We start from the raw sequence: 18,813 nt of genomic DNA, 5'->3' as shown, positions 1-18,813 counted from the left end.
CAAAGCTGCATTTAATATTTCTAAGTAGTAAATACACACATTAAAGTCTCATGAAGACTGCCTACTAATTTTCCCTCTTTATTTTTTCCAGCAGAATTATTTTAAGATTTGATTTTTTCGTGAATATAGATTTAAGAGTTTAGTAAATTATGTGTAAGATATAGATACACACACACATATGTATATATGTGTAAGTATCAAAGACTGTGCTATATATATATATTTTTTACATGGAAGATTCAGATACATATAAATATATGCATGTATTACATGGAAGATACAGATATATAAGTGCAAGATACAGACAGATACAGATGTATATATACATGCATATGTATATGTATGTATGTATATATCAATCAAAGATCAGGCTCAAATATATATATTCTTGAATTTTCTCCCCTACAAAATGTGAAATATGTTTGCCATTGTATCTGTTCAAGCTAAATTCCCTAACTAGCAACAAGCAACTAGGAGTAAAAAGCTGTTTGGGATTTCATCCCCTCTTGCCCTGTGACGAAATGCTCATAAACACCAAGAAATGAGGCTAATAGGACAAAATCAAAAGAGGCTAGATAATCCCTAACACACACAATAATTTTCTTGGAAATCATCGATAAATGATTTCACTCTTCACTTAAAAAGCGGGGGGAGAGGTGCTTGGCTAAGTCACTGTTCAAGTTGCAATCCAGGTATAGGAGGGAACATTGGAAAAAGTCACAAGGTTACATCTTCAGGTGCCAATCTCCACCACATTTTACTCGTGAAATGAAAAAGACAATTGTCTTATTATTATAACAATTTGGGGGGAAGGTAGTTAAGCCTTCAGTCCCTCTCTCATTGAAAAAGACAACTGTCTTATTATTATAACAATTTTGGGGGGAGGTAGTTAAGCCTTCAGTCCCAATTCCTCCCTGTGTGTGTGACATGATGGATGAAGTGTTCCAGCTCACCCTGGGCTGTAACTTTTCTCAAACCTCACAATGATTCACCTTGTTTTATATATTCCTGGGAAGGCTGTGTTTGAAAAGGGGTGAAAGTGAACCCTGTAACTTTTCCACCAAAGCACCCCTCACAGCACAGGAGACACACCCTTGCCCAGAGGACTGAAAGCAAGGCCTAGGAGTAGGATCTGAATTCACCATCAGTACAGGAGATGTCTCTTTGCAGCCTCAGACTTTATCTCACATTCTATTCCATGATATATTCTTGCTTTTACCAGCAGGAAAAAAATTCCTAAATAACTGACCAGTTGGATTACTGCAACTTTTGCTCCCCTTCTCCAAATATTCAAGAACTACTGATGGTCTGGAGAGATGAGCCCCATTAACCTCCTCCAACTTCATGGAGCCCTTAGCAGAGGTCTTCAGACTCTGCGGGCTATAGATATTTCTAGGTGACACATACAGCACTAAGGACATGGGTGCTTTAATTTTTAAAGTCTATTTTACAGTCTCCTAATGTGAGTGTTTTCCTTTTTTAAAAAAATCAATTGATATACTCATTTTTATGTATCAGTCTTTGCTGAGGTAGGACTACATTTAGAGCAAGGTCCATTTTCTCTTTCGTGAGTACTGAACATTAATGAACAGAAATCTTGAGGCAAAGGCCCTTCTGAGCCCGCAGAGATGTCACTGCCACTCAGAAAAGCTATCGGCCACCACCGACATGCCCCAGCCCTCACATCACAGTGACCTCCGGCAGCCTGAAAGCTGAAGGCGATGGGGAGAAGGGCAGTACCTCTGATCCCTGGCTGGCCGAGGATGCAACTGGGCTCTTCCACACCCTCCAGCCCAGGCTCCTCTGCATGCTCTTCCGTTTAGAGAGCTAGGCAGACCCCTATTATTCATCAGAGTGTCCTAAAAAGATACAAGAAGATAAAGTCCTCGACTGGGCTAGGCACCGGAAGGAAAAAAGCAGCCACAAAATGAAAACTGCCTTTTAAAAGTAGCTATGGTTAAACATTAAAAAAAAAAAAAAAAAATCACATGCTTTTGCTCCCCGTACTATAGCTAATGAAAAGGGGCATTTAACATCCAGTGGGAAAAGCACTGTTTTTATAATTTCAACAGCAATTACTACAAAGCTCATTTGTAAGAGCTTGGCGAATCCTCACTTATTCTGACCTCGAGAACCAACATTCTCTGGGGTTAGAATCCAGGGACTTATTCTAATGTTGAATGTTCCCCCCAGTCCCTTTAAGAGAAAAAAAAAAAAAATGAACTTCACATCGACTGATGCATGACATTGTTTTAATCCAAAAAAAAGTGCAGGTTGAAACCATTATAACATGTCATAAAGCATCAGTAATGGCCACTCAGCAATAGCTAAACCATTTTTAAGGTCATAAACAAGCACATAAAATGTGCTACACTAATTTATTGGAAACATCCTCTTTAAGAGAAAGGGTCACAAAGGGCTCCGGCTCAATCACATTGCTCTCCTCAAGCCAGCCGCCTGCCGCAGAACTTACATATATGACCTTTGCAATTCCCCTTGCAAATTCTTTCAGCACTTGGGCATTCCACTTTCAAACTTAGGGGGAGGTTAGGCAAAGCTATAAAAATCAGCAGCAGGAACACTAGAATATGCTGGAATAGGATAAATGTCTTTCTCGCAGAAGAAATACAGGCTCTGTTGATTTACAGAATCCAGTGCAAAAAAAAAAGGCAACTCGTCAGACCTCCTTCACCACTTATATTTTAAACCCAGAAAAGCAAAATCAGACTTACCCTGGGAAGCCATCCTATAGGCTGACTCAGAAAAGGAGCCTGTTGACAAGCCAAAAACAGCTACAAACCAGTGCTCCAAAAACTCGCTGGGTTTAATCCTCTCATCCACCTACTAACCCCTGCTACTACGTATGCATCTGGCTTTTGTTAAAGAACTTCTGCAAATGTACAGTGGATGAGTAATCGTTCAGACTTCGTAAAACATGCCAAACCCATCACTCATAACAGTAGTTTCATTTACTCATCACATTTTTGAGTGCCTTTATTTTATTTTTCTAAGCGAAATTAGTGCTTTTTGCTGATGCAAATTCCCTGCCCCTAAAGCATGCACACATCTCCCAAAAGGCAGTAGGTTGCCTGGTGTGTTCCTAACTTTCTCTTGGTCCTTGTCAGCAGTGGGTAGTGCTGAACTCAGACGTAAAGGCACAGCCTGCGTGACAAACTATCTTTTAAAATTAATATTACCACTATTTCCCCAAATAAATAAAACCTCCAGCCAATTCTACTTTTTTTTTCATTGAGAAAGGCAATTATTTTATCATAATAATTATTAGAAATCCGAACAATGGGAAGCATAAATTCATCCCCCACTGATTCCCCAACCAATCCCTGCTCTGAGAGGTAATCACTGTCAAAAGCTTTTAATAAATCATTCCACAAATTTCTACTTAGATATTATACATGTGTATTCACACAAACTCTTGGGGACTGACAGCTCTTGGACATCAGAATTTTCTAGATTTTATAAAGGTAACAGTACATACACAGTATAATATCCCCAGTGAGATGGGGCAACAGCTCATAATCAAGTACATCAATATTTCTGCCGGGAAACATGAATATTCCACTAAGTGAGATAATAAAGACTTTAAATAGCCTCGTGTCATTTCAGGTCAGGTAATTCTGCCAAATGAAGTAAAAAAAAAAAAAATCTTCAATATTCAGAGACTTTTGGATTTCAGAATTGAGGATAAGGGACTTCAAACCCATAGCTTTTCCCCCAGCTACTTACCAAATTTTCAAGACTTTCTTTTTATTCCAAATGTTCATTACAGGAAATTAGAAAAATATACATGAATAAAGTTAAAGTCACCTGTAAAATCCCACCACACAGAGAATTGAGTTTTTATTCACTAATGTATCAAGTGCCTCCAGGGAGTACAGACTCAGGACCCTATGGGCAGATTAAAAATATCAAAGCAAAGGTAATTCCTGTTTTCATTCCAGGTCAAAAGTAATACCTGTTTTAAAAAATTAGAAGGCACTGTGCTACCAAAGTTCAAAGGAAGTGTTAGGTGGATATGTATTATCTTTCAGGCTACCTAGCACCTTTTAAGATACTCCCTGTGTTTCGGAGAATTCCCCTCCTTTTTTTTTTTTTTTAAAGACTTATTTTATTTTTATTTTTATTTTTTTTAAAGGTTTTATTTACTTATTTGTCAGAGAGAGGTAGAGAGAGAGAGAGCAAGTACAAGCAGGGAGAGCTGCAGGCGGAGGGAGAAGCAGGCTCCCGGCCGAGCAGGAAGCCTGATGTGGGGCTCGATCCCAGGACCGTGGGATTATGACCTGAGCTGAAGGCAAGCTGCTTAACCAAATGAGCCACCCAGACGTCCCAGATTTTTTTTTTTTTTTTTTAGAGAGTGTGAGCAAGTGGGGGGAGGGGCAGAGAGAGAGAATCTCAAGCAGACTCGCAGCTGAGCATGGAGCCTGACAAGGGCTCAATCTCAGGACCCTGAGATCATGACCTGAGCCAAAATCAGGAGTCGGATGCTTAACCGACTGAGCCACCCAGATGCCCTTGGAGAATTCCCCTTCCTATGAGTTCAGAGAGAGACAGAGATAGCTTCCACAGTGGAAGCCAAGTCCTCAATTTCCGAGACTCCCTTGCAGTTAGGATGAGACATGGGCCTTCTGTTTCAGCGATCAGATGTACCTGGATCAGAATGTGCAGAACTGTACTCCAGTGAGGAAAGAAGCAGCTACATCTGGAAGGTGTAGGAGTGTGGGGTTTGGCTGTGTGGTTTAATGGTCTGTGCTAGCTGGGTCAATGGTGCAAGCTAGTGTCTACACCCAGAAGCAGCTACATCAGTGTCCTCACTGGATCGGTTCTATGGTGTGCTGGGGTATGGCTCCTCACTACTCAGTCCCAAGCTGCTTCACTGGCCTCCCAGGGGCCAGAGGCTCCTGAATATTCGATAATAAACTCTCTTTCTACTTCAACTAAACAGAGTTTAGTTTGTTAATACAGTGAAGAAATGTGACTGCTACAAGGAGGAAATCTCTTTTAACAAGGCAAGGCAGCATGATGTAGTGAAAAGAAAAGAAAGATAACTGAAAGCCAAAGAGAGCAGCTTTCAAAATTTGGCTCATATTCCCACCCTATGCCAACTGTCTCTGAGAGCATGGGCAAGCTGATTAGTTTAGTCCAAGAGCAATTTCCCTATCTGTAAAGTAATAACATCCACCTTGCAAAACTGGTCCTGAAAAAGAAATGAGCTCTTTCATTTATTCAATCATTCATTCTGCCAAACACTTTGTTGAGCTTCTATTATGTAATACACACTGTGCTAAATATCAGGTACTAGGGTGGCCAGATGTAGCAAATAAAACTATCAGCCACCAAACTGAATTTGTTTCAAATAAACCACAAATAATACCTAGTATAAGCAAGTCCCACATTTGGGATATACTTCTACTTTAAAATGCCCTATATTAGGAACTTACATATATTAAAATATCATTTGTTTTGCTCTAAAATTCAAATTTCTCTGGTGCCCTATATTTCATCTATCCTATATTTCATCTCAGTAAAGAACAGTGCGCCAAAGAGGCAGAGTCCTTGTTGCCATGGACCCTCAGTCCAGTACTGGGGGTTGAGAGAAGGCAGGTAGACAAGTAACAAATAGGCACAACTACACAATGTAAATAGAGAAAAGAGCTACAAAGGTGATAAATTGAGCAATATGATGGAAATAAAGAGGAAAGTATATTTAATTAACAGGATTATTAAGGAAAGGCTTGTCTAGGAAGTTGAATCTGAAAGGAAGATCATGCTGAAGGAAATAAAAAACTTCACAGAATAGCAGAAGATCCTGCACAAGGCCTAGCACACAGTAGATGTTCACTTCAATCTTTAGCAGAACTAGGACTTCTATCTCTCTTGCTCACCCTACATCGACCTTGACCCTGTGGGGTGCAGAAAGATGCTAAGAAGGGGTTTAAATTGACCACCAAAGTCTTCCGCTTCCGAAGGTATAGCAGCCACCCTCAGTCTAAAACGTCATGAAAGGGGCGCCTGGGTGGCTCAGTTGTTAAGCGTCTGCCTTCGGCTCAGGTCATGATCCCAGGGTCCTGGGATCGAGCCCCGCATCGGGCTCCTTGCTCAGCGGGAAGCCTGCTTCTCCCTCTCCCATCCCCCCTGCTTGTGTTCCTTCTCTCGCTTTGTCTCTGTCAAATAAATAAATAAAATCATTAAAAATAAATAAATAAATAAAATGTCATGAAAAACCCCAAGCCAGAACTTCCCAGTCCAGTCCTCCTGAATGCCTGACCCACAGAGACCACAACAGATAATAACATGAAAGTTATTTTTTTTCAATCACTATATTTTAACAGGATTTGTTATGCAGCGATAGTGACCAAGCGTTGGCAAGAATGGGGAGCTTCCAGAACACTCAGACACTGCTGGTGGAAGTGTAAACTGGGACAACTGCTTTGGGAGACTGTTTGGCAGTGCTTAAGAAAGCGGAACATATGTATACCCCATGTCCCGCCCTGGCTTCCACGGCCAATGGCGCTGTTGCAATTCTGATTCTAACCAATTCCCACACGATACCCACCCCTCCTTTCTCTGCTGGATTTGCAACACCCCCTCCACCAATTATGCACAGTCCCCAGGTTAATCTTTCTAAAACTCAACTTTCACCATGCCATTCTGCTGCTCAAAAAGTTCTCCATATACAGATACTTAATAAACCTTTGCTGATTGATTGTAAGATTCAAATCTGGGGAGTTTTACTAACCTGTCACTGAGGGAAAAAAGACAAAAAACAAATAACCCAGGCATTCAGAGATTTAGAAGGCAGCTCCTTGAAATGCCCTCCAAAAAAATTAAACCTTGGCCAGAAATCGTGATCGTTGTGAAATACATGTGTGGAAATACGTCTCAAGGAACCACGCTAGTTAACTATCGCTATCTATTCAAATAGAATGTTGCACAAAAGGCTGAGTGCTACATGATGGTGACACCCACCATCACACTGCACAGCAAAGAAGAAGTTTCAAACCTGAAAGGTCTTCCAGTGCACAGCAAGGGAGAAAAACAGTTGCTTCCCAGCATGGAAGAGGAAGAGGTGGGGGTGGAGGTCGAGGAAGGGATGGGAAGGGAAAGGAAGACAACCCTTAATCTCCTCCACAGTTTCCTGCTAATGCCCCACTCTCCGATGATCATCTGGAACTGTATCATGGGTGGTGGTAATCATGGGTGGGAAAAAACATAATAACTGTAACAATTCCCACTTGCTCTGTGTCTGCCATATGCTAGACATTATGCTGAGCCATAAGACACATCTTCATCAGCGTTATTGCAACCAATATTTAGGCCAGGCCCTGTCTAATCCACTTAACAAGTCTCATCTCATTTCACCCTCACAGCAACCTTGCAAGGTTATATAAATGATCATTCCCATTTTACAGATGAGGAAGCCAGGGGATGCTAACTTGCCTAAGATCCTATCTGTGAATGCTTCGAGAGCCTAGGGTCAAGTAAGATTAAACAAACAGCAAAGAATCAGCAAGAAAAAGATGAAAGCGTCTCATGGGAATATTCAAAACTTGGAAAGAAAAATAAAGAGATGCACTAAAAGCCAATTTATGGCAACACAAGAACTAAGATTCATGAAACCATAACCTAAGGGATGGAGTACACACAGGGCAACATGAGGAACCTCAGCTGAACTGGCCAAATTTAAGCTCCATATTGTACACTCTGAAAGGGAGAGTCAGATCCCAAATTCATTCATTTATTCATCAAATATTTAATGAATGAACACCTACTGTGTGCTGGACATTGTTCAAGTTGCCCAAGATATAGCAGTGACCAAGAGGCAAAAATCCCTGTACAGCATCCGTGGACAATAAACTCCATAAATAACTAAGCCACAAAAGATGTTAAAGGAGTACAAGTAAAGCAGAGCAAGAAGCATCAAAAGGACCAAGATATGGGCAGGAAACGGATGCAATTTTAAATATGGTAGTCAGGGTAAGCCCAGAGGGTGACATCTGAACAAAGGCTTCAAGGAGGCGAGGAGATGAATTCTGGGGATGGTTGGAGACCAAGCATTCCAGATGGGACTGTGCCAGGCATGCTGCAGCAGCCGTGAGGAGGCCAGTCTAGTCACTGCAGAAAACCCCAAGGAACAAAATAAGAGGAGATAAAATCAGATTAAATAATAGGGGCCAAACTACAAATGGCGCTGCAGGCCCCTGTTGACCAATGATTCTTCAGCCTTAGGGGTCACAAATCACTTGCAGAAGCTGATGGAAGTTGGGGCACTTACCCCAGAAAAATGCACATATACAAAATGCTGCTCTAATTTCAGAGTGTTAACACCTCCCCGGTGCTTCATCCTGGACTCCCAGGATTGGAACACGGTCCTGCAGAAGATCATAGTTCCTCCTGCTGGACCAAAGAAATGCACTCGATATGAACCCCATTTAATGGCATCCCAAAAGGGGACAGCGATTCAGGACAGTGAACAAGCTCCTCCAGTCTCTGAGGTTTTATTTGCTCCACCGTCCTCACCAATCTGGGGAGGCCACACTCAAAAGCCTCAATGGCCCTAAGGGAAGCCATCCACATCTGTCACCTGGGGACTCTTACTTTGCCAGCCATAGCATTCAGACACAAAGCTACATCAAGAGTGATCTTAATATCCAAGTAGGGGAAAGTATGCATCAGAAGCCCAAGTGCAACTGGATGACACCTGGAACCAATCAACCACCTCACAGTCCATGTGCGTGTATACATACATGTGTGTGTGATTATAAACATATTTATATATTTTAATTCTTTTCATATAAGCTAAGAGAGCATGATTATACATCTGTTTTGTTACCTCTGAACTCCCAATGCTTAGAAAAGTACCTGGCACACAAGAGATGCTCATTAAATGATGGCTGAATGAATGCATAAACCCAAAGAATTACTTCTTTGCAAATCATTCCAGGAAATAAGCGGATCAAAATGTCACCATGAGACGCACAGAACAGTTATGCTGGAAAGGGTAGGGAATATGGCTAAATCAGGGATTAGAAAAGCCCATATGCTATAAGACCCACAGTACTCCATGTCATAAAGCATGTCTATGGAATATTAGAAATTATACCACCTTTCTGCCACAGTGATAGAGGCTTTTCACCAATGGTTCTCAAACCAATCGTGTCACCAGTTTGTCTGTTTTCCCAAATACATCACAGCCCAATACTTTTGTAAAAAGCAAAATAAAAATGAATTCTTAGACAAACAAAAAGAAAAACAAAACACACACACAGATATGCAAATCCAAGTTTGTATCAGATTCAACAGACCTAAAATTACTCTGTTCAATTGCTATAGACATTTCTAAACACTCTCAGTTTCTGTTCTTAAATTACTGCAAACCAGCAACACACAGCTCATGAACCAGTCCAGCTCATGGGTCACACTTAGAAGAGCATGAGTCTTCGATCATACACACATCTATACACACACGTGTGTGTGCACGCACATTAGGAAGTCCAGTATTCAATGCAGATGCAAATATTTTTGCTCTCCAGCTGATAATAAAAAAATTCTTCTACCTATTAAATTTCTGTCAAATATTTATTTCAACTATCAAGTTCACGATGCTCATAAGATCAGACTCCAAGAATATGTTAATATATGGATTAAGCCCTACTTCAAATCATCCCAAGATTTAAATAAGAGAAATTAGGATCAGATTGTTCATTTTATAACAGATCCCACATTTAGTAAAATAATTATCATAAGATTGACTTTATGTACCTAAATACCATGGTGATTTTAATCCATTTGCAAAATGTAATCTTTATATATTTATCTTCTATATTTATGTATCTGCAGCTTTATAAAAACATATTTATTATGTAAACTAGTATGATGAGGTTTTTAAAATGCTATTAAAATTATGTTCACTTGGACAAAAGTGTTTTCCTTTCCTTATTCTAGGTTAGTTAGCATTCTCTACTTGAAAATTATCCTATCCAATCTAAATAAAATTTGATTAAAAATAATTTATAAATAAACCTAACATATGACATTCTAAGAGGGAAGCAGGTTGCCCTTTTTGTTTTCATTAAAATAGCTCCAGATTAATGAGGATGCTACCTAATCTTCTTAAATCATCCTTCATCTAAAAAAAAATAATAATAATAATACAACCTTTGAAACTACATAAACATAATGCTGAAAGCTCTAGTCATTCACAAAGCTTTCTTAAGTCGGGATGAGTTCATGATTTTCCTCAAAGTCCAAGTTAAACATGCATTCTAGAGAAAAGCATGCTTGAGGCCGTGCAAGGAGTCAATAAGGACTGACTGACTTATTACCTAGTACTCATGCAAGTAATCTTGGCTTTAGGCCAACTGTAAATAAAAGTGAGGATATTCTTGATTATATTTATAGCATGAGTTTTCTAGAAGCAGGACTCAAGACCACAGCCTTCAAGCTTCACAGAGCTTCTATCACATCATTTGGCAGAAGGAGTCAATATTTACTAAATGAGAGAAGGAAATTGTGATTCCCCATTTCTTTCAGGCTGCCAACAAATTGGGAATTATATGCCAGAGACCCTATCTACCAAAGCAATGACTCTGCTGCCCCTTCTTGCCAAGTTCCTTCCTACTGACTGCTCCTTCCAGGAAGATTCCATTTCCCTCCCACTGGTACCAGGCTTTGCCACTGACGTCTTATGGCCAATGAAACATGCATACAAGTGACATGACATGCGCCACTTCCTGGGGAAGTTCTAAGAGCCATGTGTGATTCCACTATTTCCCTTTTCCTTCTGTTCAAGACAAATATGTCCCAAATAGGTGCTGCTCTTTACGCATTAGCTTCAGAAGGAAAGAGACCCAGACCATAGCCACTGTCAACTGAGTTTTTTTTTAAGTCCCTAAAATTTTGCAGGGCTTTGTTAACGCAGCAAAACTTGGCCGCTGCTGACGGATACAATGACATGTCTTTAGGAGAAAAGCCTGTACGTGGTGTGTGTTGAAGACTTAATGGTAAAGTGGAGTTTTCTTAAGCTCTTACTATGGGAATAGCTGACAGTCGCAGGTCTGGAGAAGGACAATCCCATCAACTACAGGTAGCATAGATTATACTAGTGAAAAGCTGAAGAAGAGCAATATGTGCATTCAGAGGCTGGTGTGAGGTAAGGAGGAGGTGAGCCAAGACAGTGGTAATAAGTAAGGACACCAGCAAAATTTAAGACATGGGGCTATTTGCTCAGTTGTCCTCCTCTATCCACAGACCAGGAATTCCAACAAGCAAGGCCCATGCTTAGTGGAATATTTCCAAAAGTGTAATATGCAGTGATGGCACGTGACATGTGTTTGACGGTAAATGACAAACTCTCAAAATACTGCTACAAATCCCTTACTCCAAGGATTTTGCATCTTTGGACAAAGTAGAGTAAAAGAAAGTGAGCTGATTAAAAGCAAAATAGGAGAAAACATAAGTGAATAGCATTGTAATGGTGAACCCTATGGCAAAAACTGAGAAGATAGCTTAGTAATGAATAAAGTCTTATAAAAACTCTAAATCTCTGCCCCTATACCTGGATTATAACAGGCAGGTAACAAGTATGGCATGGAGGCAGGGAGAGAGAAGAGAAAGATTTGAAGAAAGTCTGTGCAACCTCTGTGGGGAAAAAAAAAACACTGCATCCTAGCAATAGAATGCAAAGAGTAAGTTATGTGGATGCTTTGTTATAATTTACAAAAGTTTAATTTAAAAAACAATAGCAACTTCCATTCTTTCAGTACTTATTATATATGTCAAGCACTATGAAAACCATCCATCGTTTCATTCATTTCTTTCCAAAGCCCTGCAAGACTGGAATTCTTATGTCCATTACAAACACGGAGACAGGCTCAAGGAGGTAAAAAAAACTTGACCAAGATCACACACAATTAATGGTTTGTCCAATACCAAGCTTATGCCCTTAACCTCACAGTTGGCAGTCTTCCAATGTCCAAACACCTAAAAAATAACAATAATGACAAATGTTCATAGGTGCACTACTTGTAAACACCCCAAACTAGAAAATGCCCATCAACAGTAGGCTGGATAAATAAATCCCAAAAGGTTCATATAATTAAATACTATATAGCAATGAAAATGAATGAACTACAACTACAACCACAGTAACATGGATGAATTTCACAAATATAATCATGATTAATGGAGGCCAGGCACAGATGAGTACCTATTATATGACTATACGATATTCCGTTTCTAAAAGGTACAAAGCAGGCAGAATTAACGAAAGCTGTTAGGAGCCAGGATGGTGGCTACCTTTGGGAGACAGCAACCAAAGGGCACAAGAAGGGAGTATATGGAGTGCAGGTTACATTCTGTTAATTGGTCTGAGTGCTGGTAAACAGGAGGCCAACTTACAAAAAATTCGTCAATGCGATACACTTACAATGAATGCCCTTTCCTCTACATATGTTACACTTCAATGAAGTATTTTTCAAATTAAAAAAATGAGCACCTACTCAAGGCATTTTCTGGTTTGTCCTTTTAATGTATTTAGACTCAAATATTCTTTAATAAAGCACATACTATATTTTCTCAAGCTTTATAAATTTTAAGAACAAAGGCAAAAAATAAAACACTAGAGATTTAAAAGTTAATAGGTGGGAGTTAGGATAAAACAACTGGCTAGGAATCAAAAAATTTTAGTGTATTCTTTTGTTCTCTAACTAGGTGCATACTCTAGAGCCAGCCATTTTACCTCACCTTAGCCAGCTTCCCCATTAGAAAACTGAAGGGATCAGACCAGATAATCGTCAAGGCACCTCATTCTGGTCTTTTCTTTTCTTTCTTTTTTTTTTTTTGCGTCCTACATTTGCCATTATCACATTGCTGCAGCATTCACACAGAAAAGGGGAAGAAAAGAGCAACCGCTTGCAACCCTATCACATGATTCTAGGGTAGAAGGAAACAAACCTGACATGTACATCTATCTAATCAACACTTGATTATCAATGTACATCTGCACTGCTCTGCAGACGACCCCCAAAAACAGAATTACCACTCACCAACTGGGTCCCATCAGCAGCCTTGCTCACATATTCTAAAGTTCCCATGAAAAACAGAATGGCCAATTTATCACACAAAATCTTTCATGGATATTTTATTCTAGGACCATGAGAACCACTAACCTCCTCCCTTACTACAGATAATTGCAAATTTCCAGAATTTCATAAGATCTGTTCATGTGATCAGAAGAATGCAGAGAAATATATAATAGCCTATGCACTCTTATTTCATGCTCCTTTGTACAAATCCGTTAGACACTTCTTACCTACATGCTTTTGCAATGCAAGCAAAGAACCTAAATCTATTGATGGTACCCCGTATTAGTCAGGGTCCAATCAGGAGAGAGAAACTACACAGTAATTTAAACAGGGAAAGTTTAATATAAGGAATTCTTAACTGTAACAGGGAATTAGCCGGTAAGAAGTCAATACAAAGGGCGCCTGGGTGGCTCAGTCGGTTAGCGTCTGTCTTCAGCTCAGGTCCTGATCCCAGCGGGTCCTGGGATAGAGGCCTGCATCGGGCTCCCTGCTCAGTGGGGAGCCTGCTTCTCTCCTTCCCTCTGCTCCTCCCCGCCTCCCCCCCCTCCCCCCACTCATGCTTGCTCACTCTCTCTCAAATAAATAAAATCTTAAAAAAGAAAGAAGTAAATAGAACCCTAAAGAATGTAAGAATGGCAATAATATATGGAGCAGCCATATCCCTAGAGCTGAGACACAGTGCCCAAGGGAGAGCCTTCCTCCCCAGGGCTGAGATCAAGGGCCACTGTGCTCACTGCATGGCAGGGAATTCACTGTGATATTGCATGTGTGGAACTTACTGGAAATCCATCCTCTAGGGTGCCAGGGAAAGCTGTTTACAGAGAAGTGGTTCAACAGAGGCACACTGCTCCAAAACCACCGAAGTAGGGAGGCCAGAGAAAGCGGCTGGCTACTGGAAGCAGCCCCGGCCAGCACGCATTACGGGAGCCTGGTGCTGCAGAAGCACCCATGCTGTAGGAGCTGGGGGATGGAAAAGGCACAGGCCCTGTAGGAAACAAGCCCTGGCAATGTCTCTCATGCTGCAATAGTCAGGAGCTGCAGAAGCGGGAAGGAAAACTTCCTCCTCCAATGTCTCTCCAGAGCGCTCTCCGGACAATGTTTAACATCATGCCAACTGGCAGAGGAAGAACATTCAGAGTGCTGATCCATTTTCACAGAGCGGGTAAGAGAGTGTGAATCTGGACCCGAAAGGCAATAAGTTGATATCCAGCACAGACCACAGCAAGCAACTGCAGTAAGTTCTAATAAGCCAACACGCTGCAGGCATGCCACTAATATTAACTTGATCCTGTGAGTACTACCCCGGCTACAGATGCCAAACCTGATTTAGGGGGAGGAAAACTCTCGGGTCAAGAGGCAACCAAGTCTGACAGTAGCACAGAGAACAGCACTACTGGGTCAAGTGCAGGCTTTTTGTTTCCTGGAATACATCAAATTGTCTCCTTCTTAACTGTGTTCTGAGTTTGTACTAAATCACTTCATAGATGGTCCTTCGCCTGGCACAGACGTTGAGAATACCAGTCTCTGACAAAAGATGACAGGCTTTGAATAACAAATCGCTCACTGAGCCATAAATAATGTTGCTCATATTTTGACCTTTGCTTAGCCATTTACATGAATGCGGCAACTGTTTTGTAACGAGATAATTTCAGGCCTGTATATGTGTCAGCCATGGCCTTTTGTCCAAGCCCTGGTCATTCTGCGAACCAAAATGCAGGCTAGAGGGCATATTTTAAACCAGAGAAGAAATCATACTCAACTACTCATATGCTCAGGAGACCAGGATTAATGATCAGGTAGAGTCACAAAGGATTCCAATAACAGGGAAGATCCAAAATGAAGGGAACAAACATTTGCCAAAGTTCACTTAGGTAAAGATCACAAAATGCAGACTTTACAGAGAAACTCAGATGTGGGGAAAGACGCTGATGCTAAAAAAAAATAAATAAAATAATCATAATCCATTATCTCCAGAAGAGAGGGGGAGGAAAAAGCCTAAGAGACTGAAGTTCAAAACCCAAATTATATGCTACATACAAGGAGTGAACCTGAAGGAGAAGGACACAGAAAAGCTGACTGAAAAACAAGAGGATGGAAATAAACAGACCTGGTGAGCACTCACCTGAAGGCTTCCGTAAGCCCGGGCTGAATAAGGAATTTCAGCTGGGGCAAAAAAGCAACTTTGGGAATAAAGTAACAGAGAAAATAAGGAAATCACAGGGAAAAGCAAACAAGTGTTTTCTTGTGTTTGTGTGTGGGCGTGTGGGGGGTGAATTCAAAATCTGGAAAATAACTTAGTCACCACTTCACAGCACAGTCCAAGGGAAGCATAAGGGAGGGTGAAATGCATAAAACTGCCTCTGGCATTATTCCCTATCTCACACTCCTCGGCTGCTTTGTCTTCCCAGCACTTCACTTTTCAGTTTCTTATTTTTCCATTTGATTTGGTCAGGGTTTGTCTTTTTTTTTCCTCTCCACAGAAATGTAAGCTCTGTGAAGGTAGAGATGGGAGGTTTTTTTTGTTTTTGTTTACTTTATTTCCCCCCATATCTAGGACAATGGTAGGAACAGAACAAATACTCAAGAAATATTTGTTGGGTGAATTAAAAAAAAAAAAATCCAAGAAAGGAACTTTTTATTTGATCACATACCAAGTATCAAGTGTCGCACAGCAAACATTCTAAACCAAGGGTCAGCAAACTATTGAAGTAAAGGGCCAGGTATGCCTTTGGCTTGGTGGGCCACATATGGTGTCTGTTGCATGTGTTTTGTCTTGTTTAACTTTAAATGGTTGAAAACAACTATGTTTTTTTTTTCCTAAAGATTTTATAAAGAGAGAGAGAGAGCACAAGTAGGCAGAGCGGCAGGCAGAGGGAGAAGCAGGCTCCCCACTGAGCAGAGAGCCGGATGCAGGACTCGATCCCAGGACCCTGGGATCATGACCTGAGCCGAAGGCAGATGCTTAACCGACTGAGCCACCCAGGTGCCCCAAAAACAACTATTAATTGTAAAACCATTTTTAGTTCTATGGCTATACATGGAACAGGTGGCAAGCTGGATGCCAATTACAGTTTACTAACCCCTACTGTACACAATCCCATATAAACTCAATATAAGGCCAACATTTTCAAATACACATACACACAATATCAAGAAAAGCTGGCTTGTACTTTTGTTTTCATGGATAGATTTTTTTTTTTCTATTCTAAATGGGGAATTCAGGATCTAAAATTAGCCTCAATGACTATCTACTTAGGGTTTAAGTTTTTTCAATCCAAATCTAATTGGATGCTACTGATGGAAAAAAATAAAGTCAAGGTCCTGAAACAGGAAAATGCAAAGTGAGCAGGTCGCAGGACAACAGCAGCCAAGAAGCTGCCTTGCATCCAAGCTTAGGTATGGTCTACGCCACCTCTCATTGTTTCTCATACATCTTAGCAATTAGATTTTAAGTTTCAGCAGCCTCATTAGTTTTTCAGGCTTTATGACTCAAGCATCGGGGTGGGGGAGAGGGCAGCGACCCACAAAACAAAGACTTCAATGTCTCCAGAAGCTGAGAAAATTCCAGCATTGTCAGGGCAGATACTATTTATAACCCGTGTAATGTGCACGCTCCTGAATGCATTTTCTACGGAGAATATCCGACCTACACTTCTGAATTCCTGGCTTTAGCAATGGTGAAGAAGTCAAGCAGCTAAGAATCTGACGACTGAAGGGGGATGGGGGGGAGGTGCGGTGAAGAACTCCTTGCTATTAACTATTTTCTGAAATCCGGCATCATGTGACAGAATTAAAAGGTTCCTGTTTTTGACTCACCTTTGACAAGAAAGTGCCTCACTGCTATGAGTTTTGAGTTTAAGTTACTGGAAAAAAGTGGGGTTGGAAAATATCCTACAACTAGGCTGAAAGAAAAAAAAAAATCGTGGAAAACCCATTTAACTTTTTTCCAGAAAAACACATACACACACACAAGAATCAACGCCAAGCAATGTTACTGGATGTGTATATGTGGCCTATAATTACGTACATATTCTATGTGTATGTTTACACTTTTCTCTTTTTACATGAGAGTTGGGGGTGGGGGTTCTCTAGGAAGGTATCTTGACATGATGCTGCCCACAGTGGAGGGTGCTGGGCAACCTAGCTTTGCAGCAAAACCTCTGCAATGACTGATTACATGGACTCTTGCAAGCTTTGCTCATTACCTCCATTCCATTCATGGATCCCAACCAAATTAATTTTCTCCTGTGCCAATTCTATCACATCCCCTGGGTTTACAAAGAAGTTTTACCAGGCCATCAGAACCCAAAAGGGACTGAACATTTTTGTTCTGGCAGAAACTTAAAATAGAGCTTAAAAATAAAACAATGAGAATGAATTTTTAGCTCTGCAAAGCTCTTAGTTTCTAGAAATTTCTTTTACAACTAAAAAAAAAATCCTACTCTTGCTTTTATTGCTACATTTAAACTGCGAGCTACTAAGAAACTAACTTAGAAATTCCAAGATTTTAATTCTGTATTGGACCTAACATATTTCAGAATAAACAGTCAAATCAAAGTTGGACAAAGCTTCCCAGGACATCCCTGGTAAAGATTCTCCTACAAACACCACTGTCCAATAGAAATATAAAGCTTGACACATACATAAATTTAAATTTTCTTGTGGCTGTTTTTAGAAAGAAAAGCAAAATAAAACAGGAGAAATTAATGTATCTTCTTTAACCTAGTGTGCCCAAAATATTGTTTCAACATTAACCAATATTAAAAACAGTAACCAGATATTTTACATTATTTTTTTGTTATACACATACATTATTTTTTATACTAAGTTTATGAAACCTGATGTGCATGTTACACTCACAGCACATCTCAGTTTGGACTAGTCACATTTCAAGTGCTCAACAGCCCCATGTGCCTAGTGCTACCATACTGGACGACAAAGCTCTTAAAGATTCTTTTATGCTTCCTTGAGCTTGCTCTTCCAACCCAGTTGCAATGACATGGCTATCATCGGGAGCAGATATTCTGAGAAGTGTTTCAACTTCTTGGACAAGTTCACACTCGGGCTTCACTCTCTGGCACGTCCACACTTGGGGCCATCTGTTATAATGGAACAATGCCCACCCGAAAGAAGTTACCAACTTCCTGCAATGACAGCAAGAAGATTCTCCTAGCTTAAGCAGTTTCAAATTCTGAACTTCTGAACCCCATTTTTCCCAGGTGCTGCATCTGGACATTTTAGCAGGGCTTAAATTAGTACCATTTTTGAGATACTGTCTTTGAAAGAGAAAAAAAAAAGCAAGGCTGAACCTTTTTTAGGATGGGCCTTTGAGGAAGAAGGTTACAGGAAACATAAGCTAACACTGGAGGAGACACTGCACCCTTTATATGGCATTTAAAAAAAAACAAATCGTGACTTAAAAAGTCCCTTCAGTGTGAAGCTTTATTCCCATCCTCCCTTCAACTGAATGATAGCTGCTTTTCTTAAGCCATTATATGGTTCTAATATATAAACGTTTACTTTTTTTTTTCTTCTTGAAGGTGAATGAATCCTCTTATTGAAATTTCAACCTATTAATCAGATAGGATTAAGGAAAAGTGGAACTGACAAGTGCTGCTTTTTATTTTAAACACTCTCCTTTGATTTTTTTCCATACCATGTGCTACTTGTAAGAAATGTTTTAATTAATTTATTTAAAGAAAACTAGCCTATC

The 18,813-nt window shown here is 40.3% G+C and overlaps 1 protein-coding gene across 13 annotated transcripts in view; it reads right to left on the bottom strand.

The window, feature by feature from the left end:
• Positions 1-18,813, bottom strand: part of MITF (melanocyte inducing transcription factor) — a 217,329-nt gene that overhangs the window by 124,253 nt on the left and 74,263 nt on the right. For 2 of the 13 annotated variants that reach the window (XM_081820638.1, XM_081820648.1), the window contains exon 1: positions 2,733-3,906. The exons of 9 other annotated variants lie outside the window; for them this stretch is intronic. Coding sequence is in view for 2 of the 4 variants with exons in the window: in XM_081820608.1 (XP_081676734.1) it covers positions 2,733-2,745 (13 nt within the window). In the remaining 2 variants the exon portion in view is untranslated. Of the gene's footprint in view, positions 1-2,732; positions 3,910-18,813 lie in introns of those variants that run through there. 2 more of the 13 variants (XM_081820608.1, XM_081820614.1) reach the window with 2 other exon arrangements.

The sequence above is a fragment of the Leptonychotes weddellii genome, chromosome 1 (assembly GCF_054177405.1).
Source record: "Leptonychotes weddellii isolate Sample4059 chromosome 1, ASM5417740v2, whole genome shotgun sequence".
NCBI classification, from domain to species: domain Eukaryota; kingdom Metazoa; phylum Chordata; class Mammalia; order Carnivora; family Phocidae; genus Leptonychotes; species Leptonychotes weddellii.
The sequence above is the reverse complement of the archived record's forward strand: the minus strand, read 5'-3'. Positions and strand labels throughout refer to the sequence as shown.